Here is a 17220-nt window from a genome sequence, read left to right on the forward strand (position 1 = left end):
CTTCTAGAACCTAAGTTTTGCATCCTAGAAAAACAATGAATAGTTTGTAGCCCAGCTGCATTACAAGCCAAGAAAGTCCTTTAGATTCATTTTTGTGTGTTTGTGATTGTATGGAATGCGATGAAGAGCAAAAGTTGAGACTTGTGTTGGTTGTTGATTGGAAGAATTACCTTAAACACTTATGCTTATGAGAGAAACAGTGGTTGTGAGGATTAAGCTTGGTTACCCTTCCTTGATATCTGTCATGCTTGCTAGCTTATTTCATTTGTGCTGCTTAATAGACATGTTCATATCTTTGAAATACTGCATATCTTTGTGAAAGGTTGTTGGTTATAGCATTGCTAGTTTGCTCTGTTCATGTGATTGAAACTTTTGAAACAAACATGATTTTTGCTAACCACTGTTGATTTCCTTCACTTAAGGACAAGTAAACTGTTATTTCTTTGCTTGAGGACAAGCAAAACTGTAAATTTGGGGGAGTTCGTTAGTTGTTATTCGTAAGTTAGTTTGGTATTGAAAATTTGCAAGGAAATAGCATTATGCCTCCAATTTATGGTTCTTTTTGTAGAAATTGTACATATTTTCTTTATTGTGTGATTTTATAGGGTAGAAACTCCATTTTTGTGACCTAATGTTGAATCCAACTTAGTTTCAGGCGAAAGTATAGAAGGTTAAAGCAACTGATGACTCGCTTAGCGAGGCAGATCCGTCCAGCGAGATGCATCCGCTTAGTGAGGCATCCAGCTCACTTAGCGGATGGGAAATCCTAGAAGGGGATAAGTCAGAGATCTGCGCGCCCAGCGTGCATCCAGCCCGCCCAGCGAGGTCGTTGTCTCTTCTTGCGCTCAGCGCGCTGACTCTCGCTAAGCGAAAGTTCACTAACTCTCGCTCAGCGAGACATGCTTACTGAGCGAGCCTTCAAAAGCTGAAGAGTCCAAGAGCCTTTAAAACACTGAAGTTGGTGGAATTTCAAGAGAGAATCGGTTGAGAGCAGCAAAAGGGAGCTTAGCTCCAGGAAAACAGAGAGATTTAGGGTTTAAAAGCTGGAGGAGACATTTTCCATCATCTTCTTCCAATTTCTTTCAGCAAAAATAGTTTCTTTCTTGTAGTTTTAAAGCTTTGCTTATAATGGAAGGCTAAACCTCTTTGTTGGGGAGTTACTATTGAACATCTTGATGTAATATTCTCACTATCTATTTAATGTTATTTCTCTGTATTCATTGCTTCTATCTATGCTTATTTTACATGCTGGTGGCTACCCATTTGTATGTGTAGTTAGGCTTTTTAGTATTGGAAAATGCTTTAAAACCTTAGAACTTGATAGAGCAAGCTAGAAATTTGTATGTCTAGGAATGGAGTGCAATGATCTAGTCCATTTTACACTGTAGGCTTAGTACAACTCTTTTAGAACAAGTTTGTTGAGGAATCAAGAACAAAGACTAGAGTTAGGCTCATTCATGTAAAGTTCAAATAGATTTTACAGTACAGACTCAACATTTGCTTTTATTTCAATCCTTATAAGTGTTTACATATTGAATGTACATGGCCTAGATGAAACAAATTTCCTGAGGATATGATACTCGGTCTAATCGTTTTATAATACTTGTGCGAATCGATATGCTTGCCGACCACTTGAACAAAACCCTTGCCTTGTTGCACAAACCAAGAAAACTAAAAATTGTTGATGAGATCGCTACTCTAATGCATGATGAATATGTGTAGTCATTGCTCAAACTAGTTATCACATTTCTTTAGATTATCTACTTTAATCATGTTAGTCTCTTAGTTATTTATCTAAGTTTTTATTTTTATTTTTTTTCCTCATCTTCAATCATGCAAATTATCTATATAAAGTTGGTTTCAAATTATGCCATTATGTCATCTATCTTGAATGTTTTATTTAAGGAATAACAACAAAGATTCTACGTGCACAATGTGTCATAGGAAGGAATTAACAACTTTATAAAGAATTTTAAAAAAAATAAATTTAATATAAAATTAACAACAACATATGCAAATAATAATTTTTATAAAAAATTAATATATATATATATATATATATATATATATATATATATATATATATATACACACACATTAATAAACAAAGAAATTTAAAATAATTCAAAAAACATTGTCTAAACCATTCAAAAAAACCGGTTAAGAAAAAACTGATTTCTTAATTGAGTTTTAAGAAGAAAAAAAAAACCACGTTTAAAAATTGATTAACTACAAAAGCAAAAATTAAACAAATAAAAGGTGAGAAATTGGGAATAGTGTTTTGTGTCATCCATATAAATAATTTTTTAGATGTATTATTTGGGTAAATAATTCATCTTTTAAAAATTATTTGGGTAAAAAACTCATCTCAATCAACTCTCACTCTTTCATTCTCTTTTCACATTTCTCTTCCGCTTGGACTCTAGTACTGACTTAATTTTCAGTCTCTTTACACTGTATTTTGGAAACTAAACTGGTTAAAATGTTTCTCACCTTCTACTCTACATTTCATGGGAAAAAAAGTCAAGAATTATCATTTTCGTTTACCATAATATGATTGGTTGTTATTCTAATTCATTCCCTTTTTCTCTATCTTTTCATTATTTTATTTTGTTGCGATTTTTTGCTATACTTTCAATTTAATAGCAAAATTTTGATAAGGTGGAGTTGATTAATGATGATAGGCATCACCATACTTTTATCAAAACATAATTTATTTATTTTGAATGATTAAATTATGTTTCTTGTTTTTATTTTAATTTTTTTATTATTAGCAAATCATCGATGAAGGGACTCAAAAGAAATAAGTTTGCTTTCTAGAGACAACCCTCATATTCCTTAGTCTTGTATTAGAGTTCAATCCATTTTAAAAAAACTATACGAAAAATGTTGGAGATAGTCAGGGACAACTCCATAACTTTGTTAAAAGGGGCTAGAATTTTTTTTTTTTTGTTTTTTGTTTTAGATCCATAGCACACAATAATTACAAGAAAATAATTACTTTTAAAAAATAATTTGAAATATTAACCGAAAGCATTCACAATACTATTAGTAGAAAATAAACACAAGAAATGGAGTAAAAGATGTATTTGTTTACTAATTTGTACAATGATACAATAATATATATATATATATATATATATATAGAGAGAGAGAGAGAGAGAGAGAGAGAGAGTAGAAACTAGTTAATAAAGGAAAATATATAACATGATTTTATTTGATATGATTGTCAAAAAATAAAAGAACATGATCTCATATAATTACACAATCCTTATTATTACACTATCACAGGTGGAATCAATCAAAATTTCTTATAATTAAGTTATCACACTAACATGAATATATGATGATGGAATCAATTATATGAGAGGTTTCAAGAAGTTAGAGAGAGAATAGCTCTCAAGAAAAAATCTATATTATTCTTTCTTATTTTTTTAATAAGGGGAAGCCAATTTATATAAAAGTGGGTAGGTAAGTCACTAATAGTTATCAGACTATCAGAATTAAGTATAAAAAAAACAATGTAACTTTTTTCAAGCTAAATAACAAAATCAAAAACAACAAACTAAGTAACGATTACTTCAACAACAATAATTAAGGTTATGAGGAAGGGATCTTCCATTCTTTGCATTCCCTCAGGGCTAGGACCCCTGCCTGCCCCCCTTTCTATTTGTCCAGGGAGATAGTTACATGTTATGATGCCATGAGTATTTATTTCTTTTATGTATTAATTTTTGTTTTCACATTTATTTTTAAATTACACCATGTTCTTTTTTATAACCTATTTTGTTATCTCACCAAAAACAATTAAAGAATTGTGTGTATTATATGCACGAAGGAATTTAAGCTTGAAACATTTTCTGTCCCAACATATATCTTACTTCCATTAGTGAATCCTATTGCATGGTAAGAAGCAAATATGGAATCCTCCCAGGTATAAGTTCACAAGAGAGAAAAAAAGATCTCATTCACCTTAAAAAAAAGTACACAATTGATGTGAAGAAAATTTCATGATTTTTAATATCAACAGCAGAAGAAACAAATTTATCACAATAGAAGCCAGTGCAAGTGTTTATCTGTTACCCCAAAGATGAAAAAAATTAATTTAACAAAAGAAATGAAGTGAACACACAACTGTCTGAGTGCTGCTTTTAATTTTCTATATTTTTTAAAAAGTTACATGTCATTGAAGATTAAAATAATCATAATATTCATAGAAAAAACAAAAAGAAAACCAAGGTATGCTAATGGACTATCAGAAGATTTCATTTTAGTATTATACAGCTTTCAAGATGAAGAGTGAGAATGCTTACCACTAGATATGGGGCATTGTCTTCCTTGCACATCACCCAAGGGACCCCAGTTCCCATTTCCACAGCCAGTTTTGCAGCCCAATTCACATAGTTTTGACCAGTAGCTCCTTGCAACTTACTCTGTGCCCCATATTCATTCTCAATCTAAAACAACAAACACATGGTGAATCATAAATGCATCATTAAATAATGAATATTATGTCACATGTACAAGCTATATAAATAATCATGAATTAACTTATTTCATAAACTTATGACCCAACTTAACATAGTTGGGCAGCTTTCTCATTTCAGGACCTGGAACTGGAATTTCTCATTTCAGGACCTGGAACTGGAAGCAGAGTAAAGTTACACAGCCAGTTTGTCAATAAGTTCTAAATCATCCGTTTAAACTTTTATTATTACAAGATTAACCATGCAAATCAAAATCCAGTGCATGTTCCATTTCATGGAGAGAGAAAAAAACAAAGGAATTAAACATCACAGAAAGGTTCAAAATGACAATGAACTTCCACATCTCAAAGATTTATGCATTTATAACTTCCAACTATTCCAGATCACCGCTCTGGGGTGTCTGAACAAATAGCTGAAGAAAGAAAATTGAACACTTTGATCATAATACATGAACATAATGTTAGGGTTAATTATTCAGGGGAATGGGGGAGGATTGACTAATATGAAAATAATGAAAAAAGAGAAGAGGCATACTAGGTTTTTCAGGCTTGGCGTCGACCCATTTGGAGAGAGCAAGCTATAAACAAAATAAAATCAATAGATAGCTAACTTACAGGGATATATGCAGAATTGAAAATGTCACAAGCTTTCTCATAAAAGGCAGCCACATTTTCCTGAAATCATGCTACTTATTATCAATTTGAGCAGCAGTAGTACTGTTTATACAAATCTACTTTAAATAAAATAGAAAATACAATTCAAGCTACAAGCAAATCATTAATTCAACCTTTTGGCTTATCTTTGCTACCAGTAAACTGGTTTCCCATGAAACAAATATCTTAACTTGCAAGGCGAACAAATCTGGCAAACAGTCCTCTTCATATGGGATGCTTCCAAAATCTTTCACTGCAATATTAAAATCATTATGCCTACAAGAAGAGTAAGATGAATGATGAATCAATTTTCTACTTCTGCAAACAATATGTTCTTAGAATATCTGGCGGAAGATATTTCATCAGTAGAAAGAAGACTTATGATATCATTCATTGCTGTTAAATCATTGTGAATAATTATTTAACCTAAAAAAAAAAGCAGAGGATAGGAAAACTCCATACATGGGCAAAGGCAAAGGTCGTGGTCAGGGATAGGGTTGTCATCACGAATCCAACACGTCTCTCTCCAACGACAAGGAAAAACTCTAACAACAACAATTGAAACTTCGGTGCGAAAGAAGGAGGAGAAATGGAACATCTGATTGGACACATATGACCCACAACATAGTTTCGCCATGACGGAGGCCATGACAGCGGAGATGAAGACCTTTTTCTGAGATGAAGGGGGTTACGCGGCTAGGGATGAAGGGGGTTACGCAGCTAGGGTTCTGAGATGAAGGTTTTTGGAGATAAAATACAATTTAAAAAATACAATCAAAGATGTGTTGTGTTAACAAGCGATGTTATATTGAATGCTTGTATGAGTATACTACGACATTGTTTATGGCAACGTAATCGTTTAATGAGCCACTCAAATACCACTACGGTCTTTGCCAAGAACGATGTCGTTCGTTTTGTGATATTTACAAAAATGTCACCACGTGTATTTTACAACGGTCCCCGAATAACCGATGTCGTCTTCTAGTAGTAGAATGTTGTTTTTCTAGTAGTGTTATGACTTCTTGGTGTTATAAAAAATAAACAAATATTGATTTTTAAATTTTTTTAATTAAATTAATAACTTACAAAAATAATTTAACATGACCTTTATTTAGTTAGAAAATAATTAAATTTGAGAAGTATTTTGTTAAAATATTCTGCAAACATTCATTAAATTGTTTTTATAAAATATATTAGATGATATCAAGTAAATGATAATGTTTAAAAGTTTATTGCTTCGATTAGATATTACGGTGTTTTTTTATCATTATCAAGTTGTTATTTAAATGGTATTCCACTCAGAAAATAAAATATTTAAATGGTACTCCCCCCCCCCCCCCCCCCCCCGCTTACATTATTAAATTAGTTTAAATATTTAAACATTTATTAATTAAATAAAAAACTTTAGGAAAATTAACTGATTTTATCTATTATAGTTTTAATATGATATTAAATTATAATTTTTATTTAAAATGAAAACTCCTTTATTTTAACGCATTATATAGATTGATTAAAAAAAAGTGTTAAATATTCCGCAAACATTTATTAAATTAAAGATGATGTTTACAAGGTAATTGTTTTGATTAAATATTATAATATTTTTTTTATCGTTGTTTACGTTGTTATCTAAATGGTACTCCATAAATTCACCCCCCAAAAAATGGTACTCCATAATATGTATTACTTTAAATATTTTTTTTATTTAAAAGTGGACTTATTTTAATAAATATTTAAATAACTTTAAATGGTAAATATATATTAGCAAATTAAGTCAAATAATTTTAATTGATAAAATATATAAATTTAGATGATAATTAATTTAGGCAAATTAAATAATTTTCACTATTATATTAATTTATATATTAAGTAATAAAATTTAGAAAAGAAAAATACAAAAATTCAATGACATTTTATCATAATTCAAAATTCTTGCACAGACTTTCATTGAAAATAATTTTTAATTATTCCAAAATCTTATTACAATTTAAAAGATTATGTATTTTGAAAGATCTTAAATGAGATTTTAAGTTAATAACTATCGTATTTTTAACTAATTTTGTTATTTACTAATTAAAGTGTGGATAACGAATATAAGTATGAACAATTAGGTATTCAACACAAAGTGATTGAAAATTAAAGTTAACTTTCACGCATGTATGAATTTGGGTATGTCATTTTTTTTAAAGTATAAGTTTGGGAATATGTACTACAGTATACTACTCATACCTTACCTATTATTATACTTAATTATAGAAGAAAAAATTAATGCTACTATACATATTATAAATATTAGTAATAGTTTCAATTCTTATTTTTATTTTTCCTCATCTTTTTGTTTTAAATATAATAAGTATCAAATATTTTTTTCAATTATTTATATTGGAAAATAATAATTAATGATTTAAATTTTATTATACTTTATGATACATGATTGATATGTAACACGAAATTCGTATTATTTTTATCATTTTTTTACATTATACTTCATGTATATCATGCAAAGCTTGAATTTAGAATTTAATTTAAAAATGTCATTTCATAAAAATATTTTGTTTTATTGTAACTAATAACTCTTATTTTAGATTGTTTGAAATATTATTTCAGGATAATTATTTAAATTACTGTCTTACATAAGCTAACTAAATTTTACTTCTATCATTCATTGTATTTTAAAAATCTTAGTTAAAAATTTATACAATCAACTATATATTGATAATGGACAACAGTAATTAATAATTAGAAATATTATACTTTAACTGTAAATAACTATTAATGCAAATTTAAAAAGAATATTTGACCCGTGCATGACATGGGTCACCCCATCTATTATATAGATAAGTTGTACAATAACTTATCTACCCTTTGAGGCTTAACCCTTATTTAGAACCTCACTTTTAAATTAAGGGGTGGTGTTTGAAATGACTTATATACCTTTTATTTTTCGTTGGGAGAAACATGGCACTTGCTCAGAGTTAGGATCTATTTGGAAGTATTTTTCTAAAAATACTTCTAAGGGAAAAAATAAGAAGTAAAAAAAGAAAATGAGTTTCTTCATAAGGGAAAAAATAAGAAGTAAAAAAGAAAATGAGTTTCATTATAAGTTAAAATGAGCTTTCAATTATTTAATTTAATTTTTAAAAATTCTCTTATATAATTTCTTTAAAAGATGAGAGGACGTGTATAAATTAAATTAGCTAATAGTTAGTTGATGAAGAACTTGTAAAAATATACATACACTGATCTAAACATGCAAATAAATTTAAATAGCATATTTAGATCAAACAACGGAAATTAAAAGGAATTACGAGCGTACCTCCAGTCATTGCAAATCGAATGGGAAGCGGCTCACACACGAACCTGAAAGACAGTTTTGTTCTTCCAGACCCTTACTCACTCTGAATAGATGGTGTATTTTTTTTTTCTGAATAGAGAAGTGGGTTTGGTGATACAAAACTGAGAGCACCCCATCCTATTTATAGAGTCTGTCCATCACAGAGCTCTCTCAACTTGTTATCAGAACGTGAGATAGGAAGTTATCAGACGTGAGATAAGAAGTTATCAGTACGTGAGATGATGGGTACGTGATTTGTTACTGAAGGTGGTTGCAAATATATTTTGCAAAGATATGGGATGGATGGGATGGAAAATAGACCAGATTCAAAATAACTAATTTTTTCAAAAATAATAAAATTAATTAATTAAAAGAACGTGGAGGTGAACGTGCACTTCCAACATTCTCCCACTTGGTCCATTTAACCCAACATCAACCGTAACAAGAAACATAATATATGAGTCATGGCGATAGGTCCTCTGATGATGAGTAGTATCTTCCATGTACCACAATATATCAAGTCTCTCAACACTAGCTCTCAACTTAATGAATAAACCATATGTTTATTCTATATCTAAATCGAATGATTTTTCTCGAAATAAATAAATATGTGCACAAAACGATATGAGAAAATATCTAACTGAATAAGAGTTTCATTGAAAATAACAAATGTACGTACAATGAAATTACATCATGGAACCAAGTCCCATTCGTACTACATGATCCTTAAAATTCTTTGGTGGCATGCCTTTAGTTAAAGGATCAGCAATCATTAACTCAGTGTTGACGTGTTCAATGACCACTTTCTTTTCTTTAACACGTTCTCTTATGGCTAAGTACTTGATGTCGATGTGCTTACTTCGACTTCCACTTTTGTTATTTTTAGCCATAAACACCGCAGCAAAGTTGTCACAATACAACTTTAATGGCCTAGAAATAGAGTCCACAACTCTAAGGCCAGATATGAAACTCTTCAACCATACACCATGCGAGGTAGCCTCAAAACAAGAAATGAACTCAGCCTCCATAGTGGAAGTAGCAGTCAAGGTTTGTTTGGCACTTCTCCAAGATACAGCTCCACTGGCTAACATAAAAATATAACCAGATGTTGATCTTCGTGAATCAACGCAACCAGCAAAGTCTGAGTCGGAGTAGCCAATCACTTCCAGACAATCAGTTTGTCTGTACATGAGCATGTAATCTTTTGTTCCTTGAAGATATCTCATCACTTTCTTTGCAGCTTTCCAGTGGTCAATACCTGGATTACTTTGATATCTTCCCAAAACTCCAACAGCGAATGCAATATCAGGTCTAGTGCAAACCTGAGCATACATAAGGCTTCCGACTGCTGAAGCATATGGAATATTTTTCATGTGTTCCTGCTCAAAATCATTTTTGGGGCATTGACTCAAAGCAAGTTTGTCACCCTTCACAATGGGAGCTACACTTGGTGAACAATCTTTCATATTAAATCTCTCTAAAACTTTGTTGATATAGGTTTCTTGAGACAAGCCTAAAATGCCTCGAGATCTTTCTCTATGGATCTTTATGCCTATGACATAAGATGCCTCTCCCATATCCTTCATATCAAAGTTCTTTGAGAGAAATTGTTTCACCTCATATAGCATACCCTTATCATTAGTCGCAAGCAGAATGTCATCTACGTATAATACAAGGAAACAAATCTTACTCTCACTGACCTTCTGGTATATACAGTGATCCATGACATTCTCTTCAAAGCTAAATGAAGAAATGACCTCATGAAATTTTAAATACCATTGGCGGGAGGCTTGTTTCAATCCATAGATGGACTTATTAAGCTTGCAGACTAAGTGCTCACCAACACTAGATAAGAATCCCTCAGGTTGTTTCATGTAAACCTCTTCTTCTAGATCACCATTCAGGAATGCCGTTTTCACATCCATTTGATGCAGCTCAAGATCAAAATGAGCTACTAATGCCAGAATTACTCGAAGAGAGTCTTTCTTAGATACAGGGGAAAAGGTCTCTCTGTAATCGATTCCTTCTCTTTGAGTGAATCCTTTAGCAACAAGTCTTGCCTTATGTCTCTCAATGTTGCCTTCTGAGTCTTTCTTAGTTTTGAAGACCCATCTACATCCGATGGCTTTTACACCAACAGGCAACTCAACGAGATCCCAAACTTGGTTAGATGCCATAGAATCCATCTCATCCCTCATAGCATTATACCACAAATTTGATTCCTTAGAACTCATGGCTTGTGAAAACGTCTCAGGATCATTTTCGGCTCCAATGTTGTAGTCTGATTCTTGTAGGTACACTACATAATCACTAGGAATTGCTGTCTTTTTTATTCTAGTAGATCTTCTTAATGTTGTTTGGTCATCTTGCTGAGGAACTTGTTCAACTGGTTCTTCACCAGTTTGTTCAATATCATCATGTTGTTCCTCACAAACAACTCGATCTACATGATCACTTTCAACATCTTGTGGAACTTCAATCACTGGTTGTCTAACACCCATTTTAACTTGAGGGGTGGGAATGACTACCAACCTATTACTTGTCCCAGAAGGTTCAGCTTCACAGTGATCCCTTTCAGAAGAAATGTTCTGAAATTGATCACTCCCACTGATCAAGTCATTTTCAAGAAACTTTGCATTCCTTGATTCCACAATCCTAGTGTTGTGGGATGGACAATAGAACCTATACCCTTTAGACCTTTCAGCATATCCAATGAAATACCCAGTAATAGTCTTAGGGTCTAGTTTCTTCTCTTGTGGATTATAGATTCTTACTTCAGACGGGCATCCCCAAACGCGTATATGTCGCAAACTTGGTTTCCAACCCTTGAATAATTCAAAAGGTGTCTTTGAGACAGCCTTGGTTGGAACTCGGTTTAATATATACGCAGTCGTCTTAAGAGCATCAATCCACAAAAATTGAGGAAGCTTTACATTACTCCTCATGCTTCTCACCATGTCTAATAAGGTTCGATTTCTTCGTTCTGCCACACCATTCTGATCCGGAGAACCAGGCATAGTGTATTGGGCAACAATCCCATGTTCTTGAAGAAATTTCGCAAATGAACCTGGTGCTTGTCCATCCTCTGTGTATCTACCATAGTACTCCCCACCTCTATCTGATCTCACGATCTTAATTTGTTTTCCACATTGTTTCTCAACTTCAGCCTTAAAAACTTTAAAGGCATCTAAAGCTTCATTCTTAGAATGAAGTAAGTAGAGATACATATATCGTGAATAATCATCTATAAAGGTTATGAAGTATTTCGGACTATTTGCATCCATGTCTGGACAACATATGTCTGTATGTATGATTTCTAATAAATTAGAACTCCTCTTTGCACCCTTTTTAGACTTGTTAGTTTGCTTACCCTTAATGCAATCTACACAAGTCTCAAAATCAGCGAAATCCAAAGTACTAAGTACTCCTTCATTTACTAATCGCTTGATTCTTTCAATAGAGATATGTCCTAATCTCCGGTGCCACAACATAGAGGATTCTTCATTCACAATACATCGTTTTAACCCAACAGAAACGTGCATAGAAGTAGCGTCATTTTGCAATTCAATCGAATAAAGACCATCAACCAATTGACCACAACCAATAATTTCAGATTTATTTAGTAAATTAAAACCAAAGTCTGTAAAATTAAAATAAAATCCCAAAGGTGCAAGTTTAGAAACAGAAATTAAGTTTTTACAGAAACTAGGAACATAAAAAACTTTCTCCAAATGTAATTTAAAGCCACTACTTAAGACTAAGACGCACGTTCCAATGGCCTCTACATGTGAGCTCATCCTACTCCCTGAGTAGATGCACTGCTCACTTCCCACTGGCTTCCTTAGGCTTTCCATACCCTGCAAGGTATTAGAAACATGGATTGTAGAACCAGAGTCAATCCACCATGTATTATGATTCACATTAATCATATTAGATTCATAACAAACAAAGGCAAATGGTGTACCTTTCTTCTCAAACCAACTTTTAAATTTGGGGCAGTCTTTCTTCATGTGTCCTTTCTTTTTACAGAAGAAACACTTTGACTCCTTTTTAATTGTTGGTTGAGTCGGAATCTTTCCTTTATTGGTGCCTACAGACTTCTTCCTATCCTTTCCAGAATTAGAAGTAGTCAAATTTACCTTTTCACCCTCTTCCATTATCAATCTCTCCTCTTCTTGAACACACATGGTCATCAATTCATTAATAGACCATTTATCCTTATGTGTGTTGTAGGAGATTTTGAAGGGTGTATACTGTTGAGGTAGGGTGCACAAAATGAAATGTACCAGGAAGGATTCAGACATGGTAACTTCCAAGGTTTTCAACTGAGCCACTATGTCCCTTAAGCGCATGATATGTTCACGCACACCTCTCGTTCCAGTAAGCTTAATGGAAGAGAATTGCATAATGAGTGTGCTAGCAAGTGACTTCTCAGAGGTTGTAAACTGTTCATCAATGGCTTTCAACAGATCTCTGACCTTATCATACTGGTCAACTGAACCCCGGATACTAGCGGATATGTTGGTTTTTATGAACATAACGGAGAGACGATTAGATCTCTCCCACTTTTCATAATGATCAACAGCATCAGGTTCGCTAGTTTCAGTAATAGCCGGTGGCTCATCCTTCCTTATAGCATAGTCAATATCCATCCAGCCCAAATGAAGGAGAACTCTTTCCTTCCAAACCTTATAATTATCACCTTTCAAAATGGGAAGGTCACAAGAAATATTCATAGATTGTGAAATTGCAAACAAACACACATGCTCATTAAGAAAGTTTGAGACTAAACAAATGTCATGTTTTGCCAATGCAAATCATGTCTCAATATATGAATCTAGTGACACAAAACTTGCCTGTGGGCTAAAGTCCTACTCAATTAGATTCATCATGCAACTTTATGATAAAACTATTAAATCATGTTCTTTTCCTTAATTCCTGTGGGTAAATTAAGAAATATAATTTAATATTTATCCTAATTAATCATACAAATATAACAAAATTCCTATGGGTAGATTTCATCACATTACATATGATTAATCACAATTAATATTTCTAATGTGATTATAAATTTAGTATATAATTTTACTCAATTAAAGATGTTGTGGCTATTCTCTAATTTAATAAAATTATATTAATCACTTAACATTAAAAAATAATCCTTGCATAAACATACTTAATAATGCAAATGTGCTCAATATTGAATCATAAAAAATTACATGTATACCAATTCAAAATAACATTGCACGTATATTCATTAAACATGTAATAAACTTTAAAGGATTAAATCCAATGCATACCAGTATTTAACATAATATTGCATGTTCAACATAACTTAAGAGACAAACAATTTTTAAACAGTTTGTGCATAAATGATTTATCCTTCAAAAGTTATAAATACACGTGAACTGCAGTTAATAAACAATTAAATTGCAGTAGCTTAGCGGCAAAGGGAGTCCTTTCATGCTTGTAGGGTGAGGGTTCGAAACCAGCATAAGGCTTTTTCGTTTCATTTATACTTCCTTTTAATTAATTAAAACGAAAACAAACAACAAAAGGCAGCAACAAGATTCAAACCCAGAACAATGAGGTAATACACATCACATCTACCACTAGACCAAGTCATGCTTTGTTTAATATTGTTGATTTAAAATGTATATTAACAATTCCATCACAGTAAACAAAACCCACAAGACTTCGTCTTCAACCTCCAGCAGTGGTAAAAAAAAAAAATATTATTACCTCAATTTCGAAAAACCCACACATTATATGCATTTTAGACACCCAAAAATACGTTTTAAATCATAGAAAAATTAGAAAACTCACATCATTCCTAATTTTGATGTTATTTTGAATTAAGGAGGCTTAAAACATAACACTCATATACTCAGAAAATAAACTCCACATAGGAACGACCCAATAAGCAAGACAGAGGTACAAATAGGCTCTGATACCAAATGTAAAAATATACATACACTGATCTAAACATGCAAATAAATTTAAATAGCATATTTAGATCAAACAACGAAAATTAAAAGGAATTACGAGTGTACCTCCAGCCATTGCAAATCGAACGGGAAGCGGCTCACACACGAACCTGAAAGACAGTTTTGTTCTTCCAGACCCTTACTCACTCTAAATAGATGGTGTATTTTTTTTTTTCTGAATAGAGAAGTGGGTTTGGTGATACAAAACTAAGAGCACCCCATCTTATTTATAGAGTCTGTCCATCACAGAGCTCTCTCAACTTGTTATCAGTGAGATAGGAAGTTATCAGACGTGAGATAAGAAGTTATCAGTACGTGAGATGATGGGTACATGATTTGTTACTGAAGGTGGTTGCAAATATATTTTGCAAAGATATGGGATGAATGTGGATGGAAAATGGACCAGATTCAAAATAACTAATTTTTTCAAAAATAATAAAATTAATTAATTAATAAAACGTGGAGGTGAATGTGCACTTCCAACAGAACTCATTTTAGTTTATGGAGAAACTCATTTCTTTTTTTTTTCTTCTTATTTTTCTTTTCCTAGAAGTACTATTAGAGAAACTTGCACAAACAAGTCCTTAGTCCTCGAGCAACCTCTACGTTTGCATCTTCACCACCTTCATGTTTATTTGCTTATATTTATTTGCAATGATACTTAATCTTATTGTTATTCTCATATCCAGTACTCCAGTAATACCCTGCATAAGTGTGCTTTGGATTATAAGACAAACATTTTTAGCAAGTTGAGTTATTGAATATGCAGTTGAGGACTAATGGTAACATGTTTTTTAAAGCATCATGATTTGAGTACTAACAATGGAAAATTTTCAATATCTAGAACTAAAACAAAAATTTAAAGGAGGTCTTTTGTAATTAACTAAAATTAAATTTATTAGAACTATAATTGAAATTTTTCTATCTTAAGTCTTCTTTCTACTGATGAAAGATCTTCTGCCAGATATTCTAAGAACATGTTGTTTGCAGAAGTAGAAAATTGATTCATCATTCATCTCACTCTTCTTGTAGGCATAATGATTTTAATAATGCAGTGAAAGATTTTGGAAGCATCCCATATGAAGAGGACTATTTGCCAGGTTTGTTCCCCTTGCAAGTTAAGCTATTTGTTTCATGGGAAACCAGTTTACTGGTAGCAAAGATAAGCCAAAAGGTTGAATTAATGATTTGCCTGCTGCTTGAATTGTATTTTCTATTTTATTTAAAGTAGATTTGTATAAACAGTATTACTGCTGCTTGAATTGATAATAAGTGGCATGATTTCAGGAAAATGTGGCTGCCTTTTATGAGAAAGCTTGTGACATTTTCAATTCTGCATATATCCCTATAAGTTAGCTATCTATTGATTTTATTTTGTTTATAGCTTGCTCTCTCCAAATGGGTCGACGCCAAGCCTGAAAAACCTAGTACGCCTCTTCTCTTTTTTCATTATTTTCATATTAGTCAATCCTCCCCCATTCCCCTGAATAATTAACCCTAACATTATGTTCATGTATTCTGATCAAAGTGTTCAATTTTCTTTCTTCAGCTATTTGTTCAGACACCCCGGAGCAGTGATCTGGAATAGTTGGAAGCTATAAATGCATAAATCTTTGAGATGTGGAAGTTCATTGTCATTTTGAACCTTTATGTGATGTTTAATTCCTTTGTTTTTTTCTCTCTCCATGAAATGGAACATGCACTGGATTTTGATTTGCATGGTTAATCTTGTAATAATAAAAGTTTAAACGGATGATTTAGAACTTATTGACAAACTGGCTGTGTAACTTTACTCTGCTTCCAGTTCTATGTCCTGAAATGAGAATGCTGCCCAACTATGTTAAGTTGGGTCATAAGTTTATGAAATAAGTTAATTCATGATTATTTATATAGCTTGTACATGTGACATAATATTCATTATTTAATGATGCATTCATGATTCACCATGTGTTTGTTGTTTTAGATTGAGAATGAATATGGGGCACAGAGTAAGTTGCAAGGAGCTGCTGGTCAAAACTATGTGAATTAGGCTGCAAAAATGGCTGTGGAAATGGGAACTGGGGTCCCTTGGGTGATGTGCAAGGAAGACGATGCCCCAGATCAAGTGGTAAGCATTCTCACTCTTCATCTTGAAAGCTGTATAATACTAAAATGAAATCTTCTGATAGTCCATTAGTATACCTTGGTTTTCTTTTTTGTTTTTTCTATGAATATTATGATTATTTTAATCTTCAGTGACATGTAACTTTTTAAAAAATATAGAAAATTAAAAGCAGCACTAAAACAGTTGTGTGTTCACTTCATATCTTTTGTTAAATTAATTTGTTTCATCTTTGGGGTAACAAATAAACACTTGCAATGGCTTCTATTGTGATAAATTTGTTTCTTCTGCTGCTGATATTAAAAATCATGAAATTTTCTTCACATCAATTGTGTACCTTTTTTAAGGTAATGAGTTCTTTTTTTCTGTCTTGTGAACTTATACCTATGAGGATTCCATATGTGCTTCTTACCATGCAATAGGATTCACTAATGGGAATAAGATATGTGTTGGGACAGAAAATGTTTCAAGCTTAAATTCCTTCGTGCATATAATACACACAATTCTTTAACTGTTTTTGGTGAGATAACAAGTTATCTTTTAGTTGTATCTTTTTTACATGGTTATTTTTTTCTTTTCTATTTCTCGATCATTTAGTCCTATATATCTGTAAGTTTATGAACTAGTCACCTATATGTCAAAGAAATTAAGTTTATATTAT

At 32.1% G+C, this 17220-nt stretch overlaps 1 protein-coding gene and 2 long non-coding RNA genes across 3 annotated transcripts; 1 reads left to right on the forward strand and 2 right to left on the reverse strand.

Annotated features, from left to right (window-relative positions):
* Window positions 1–4546: 4546 nt before the first annotated feature.
* On the reverse strand, window positions 4547–5133 carry LOC114387134. The gene is made up of 3 exons (XR_003661243.1): window positions 5022–5133; window positions 4639–4899; window positions 4547–4610 (listed from the first exon to the last, which is right to left on the reverse strand). It is a non-coding gene; the product is annotated as an uncharacterized LOC114387134 (long non-coding RNA).
* A 6928-nt stretch (window positions 5134–12061) lies between these two features.
* LOC114386450 lies at window positions 12062–13036 on the reverse strand. Its single transcript, XM_028346454.1, has 2 exons — window positions 12436–13036; window positions 12062–12328 (listed from the first exon to the last, which is right to left on the reverse strand). The coding sequence occupies exons 1-2, from the start codon at window positions 13007–13009 to the stop codon at window positions 12294–12296; spliced, it is 609 nt and encodes a 202-aa protein (XP_028202255.1). The 5' UTR covers window positions 13010–13036; the 3' UTR covers window positions 12062–12293.
* A 2807-nt stretch (window positions 13037–15843) lies between these two features.
* LOC114387439 lies at window positions 15844–16208 on the forward strand. Its single transcript, XR_003661312.1, has 2 exons — window positions 15844–15885; window positions 16008–16208. It is a non-coding gene; the product is annotated as an uncharacterized LOC114387439 (long non-coding RNA).
* The last annotated feature ends 1012 nt before the right edge of the window (window positions 16209–17220 follow it).

This window comes from Glycine soja, chromosome 15 (assembly GCF_004193775.1).
Source record: "Glycine soja cultivar W05 chromosome 15, ASM419377v2, whole genome shotgun sequence".
In the NCBI taxonomy this organism is placed as follows: Eukaryota; Viridiplantae; Streptophyta; class Magnoliopsida; order Fabales; family Fabaceae; genus Glycine; species Glycine soja.

Excerpts from the sequence above, each read along its gene's own strand:
- LOC114386450 (XM_028346454.1), bottom strand. The coding sequence starts at position 13,009 with ATGTTCATAAAAACCAACATATCCGCTAGTATCCGGGGTTCAGTTGAC. Across the intron at positions 12,329-12,435 it reads AAGTTGGTTTGAGAAGAAAG|GGTATGGAAAGCCTAAGGAA; the intron begins GTACACCATTTG and ends AATACCTTGCAG.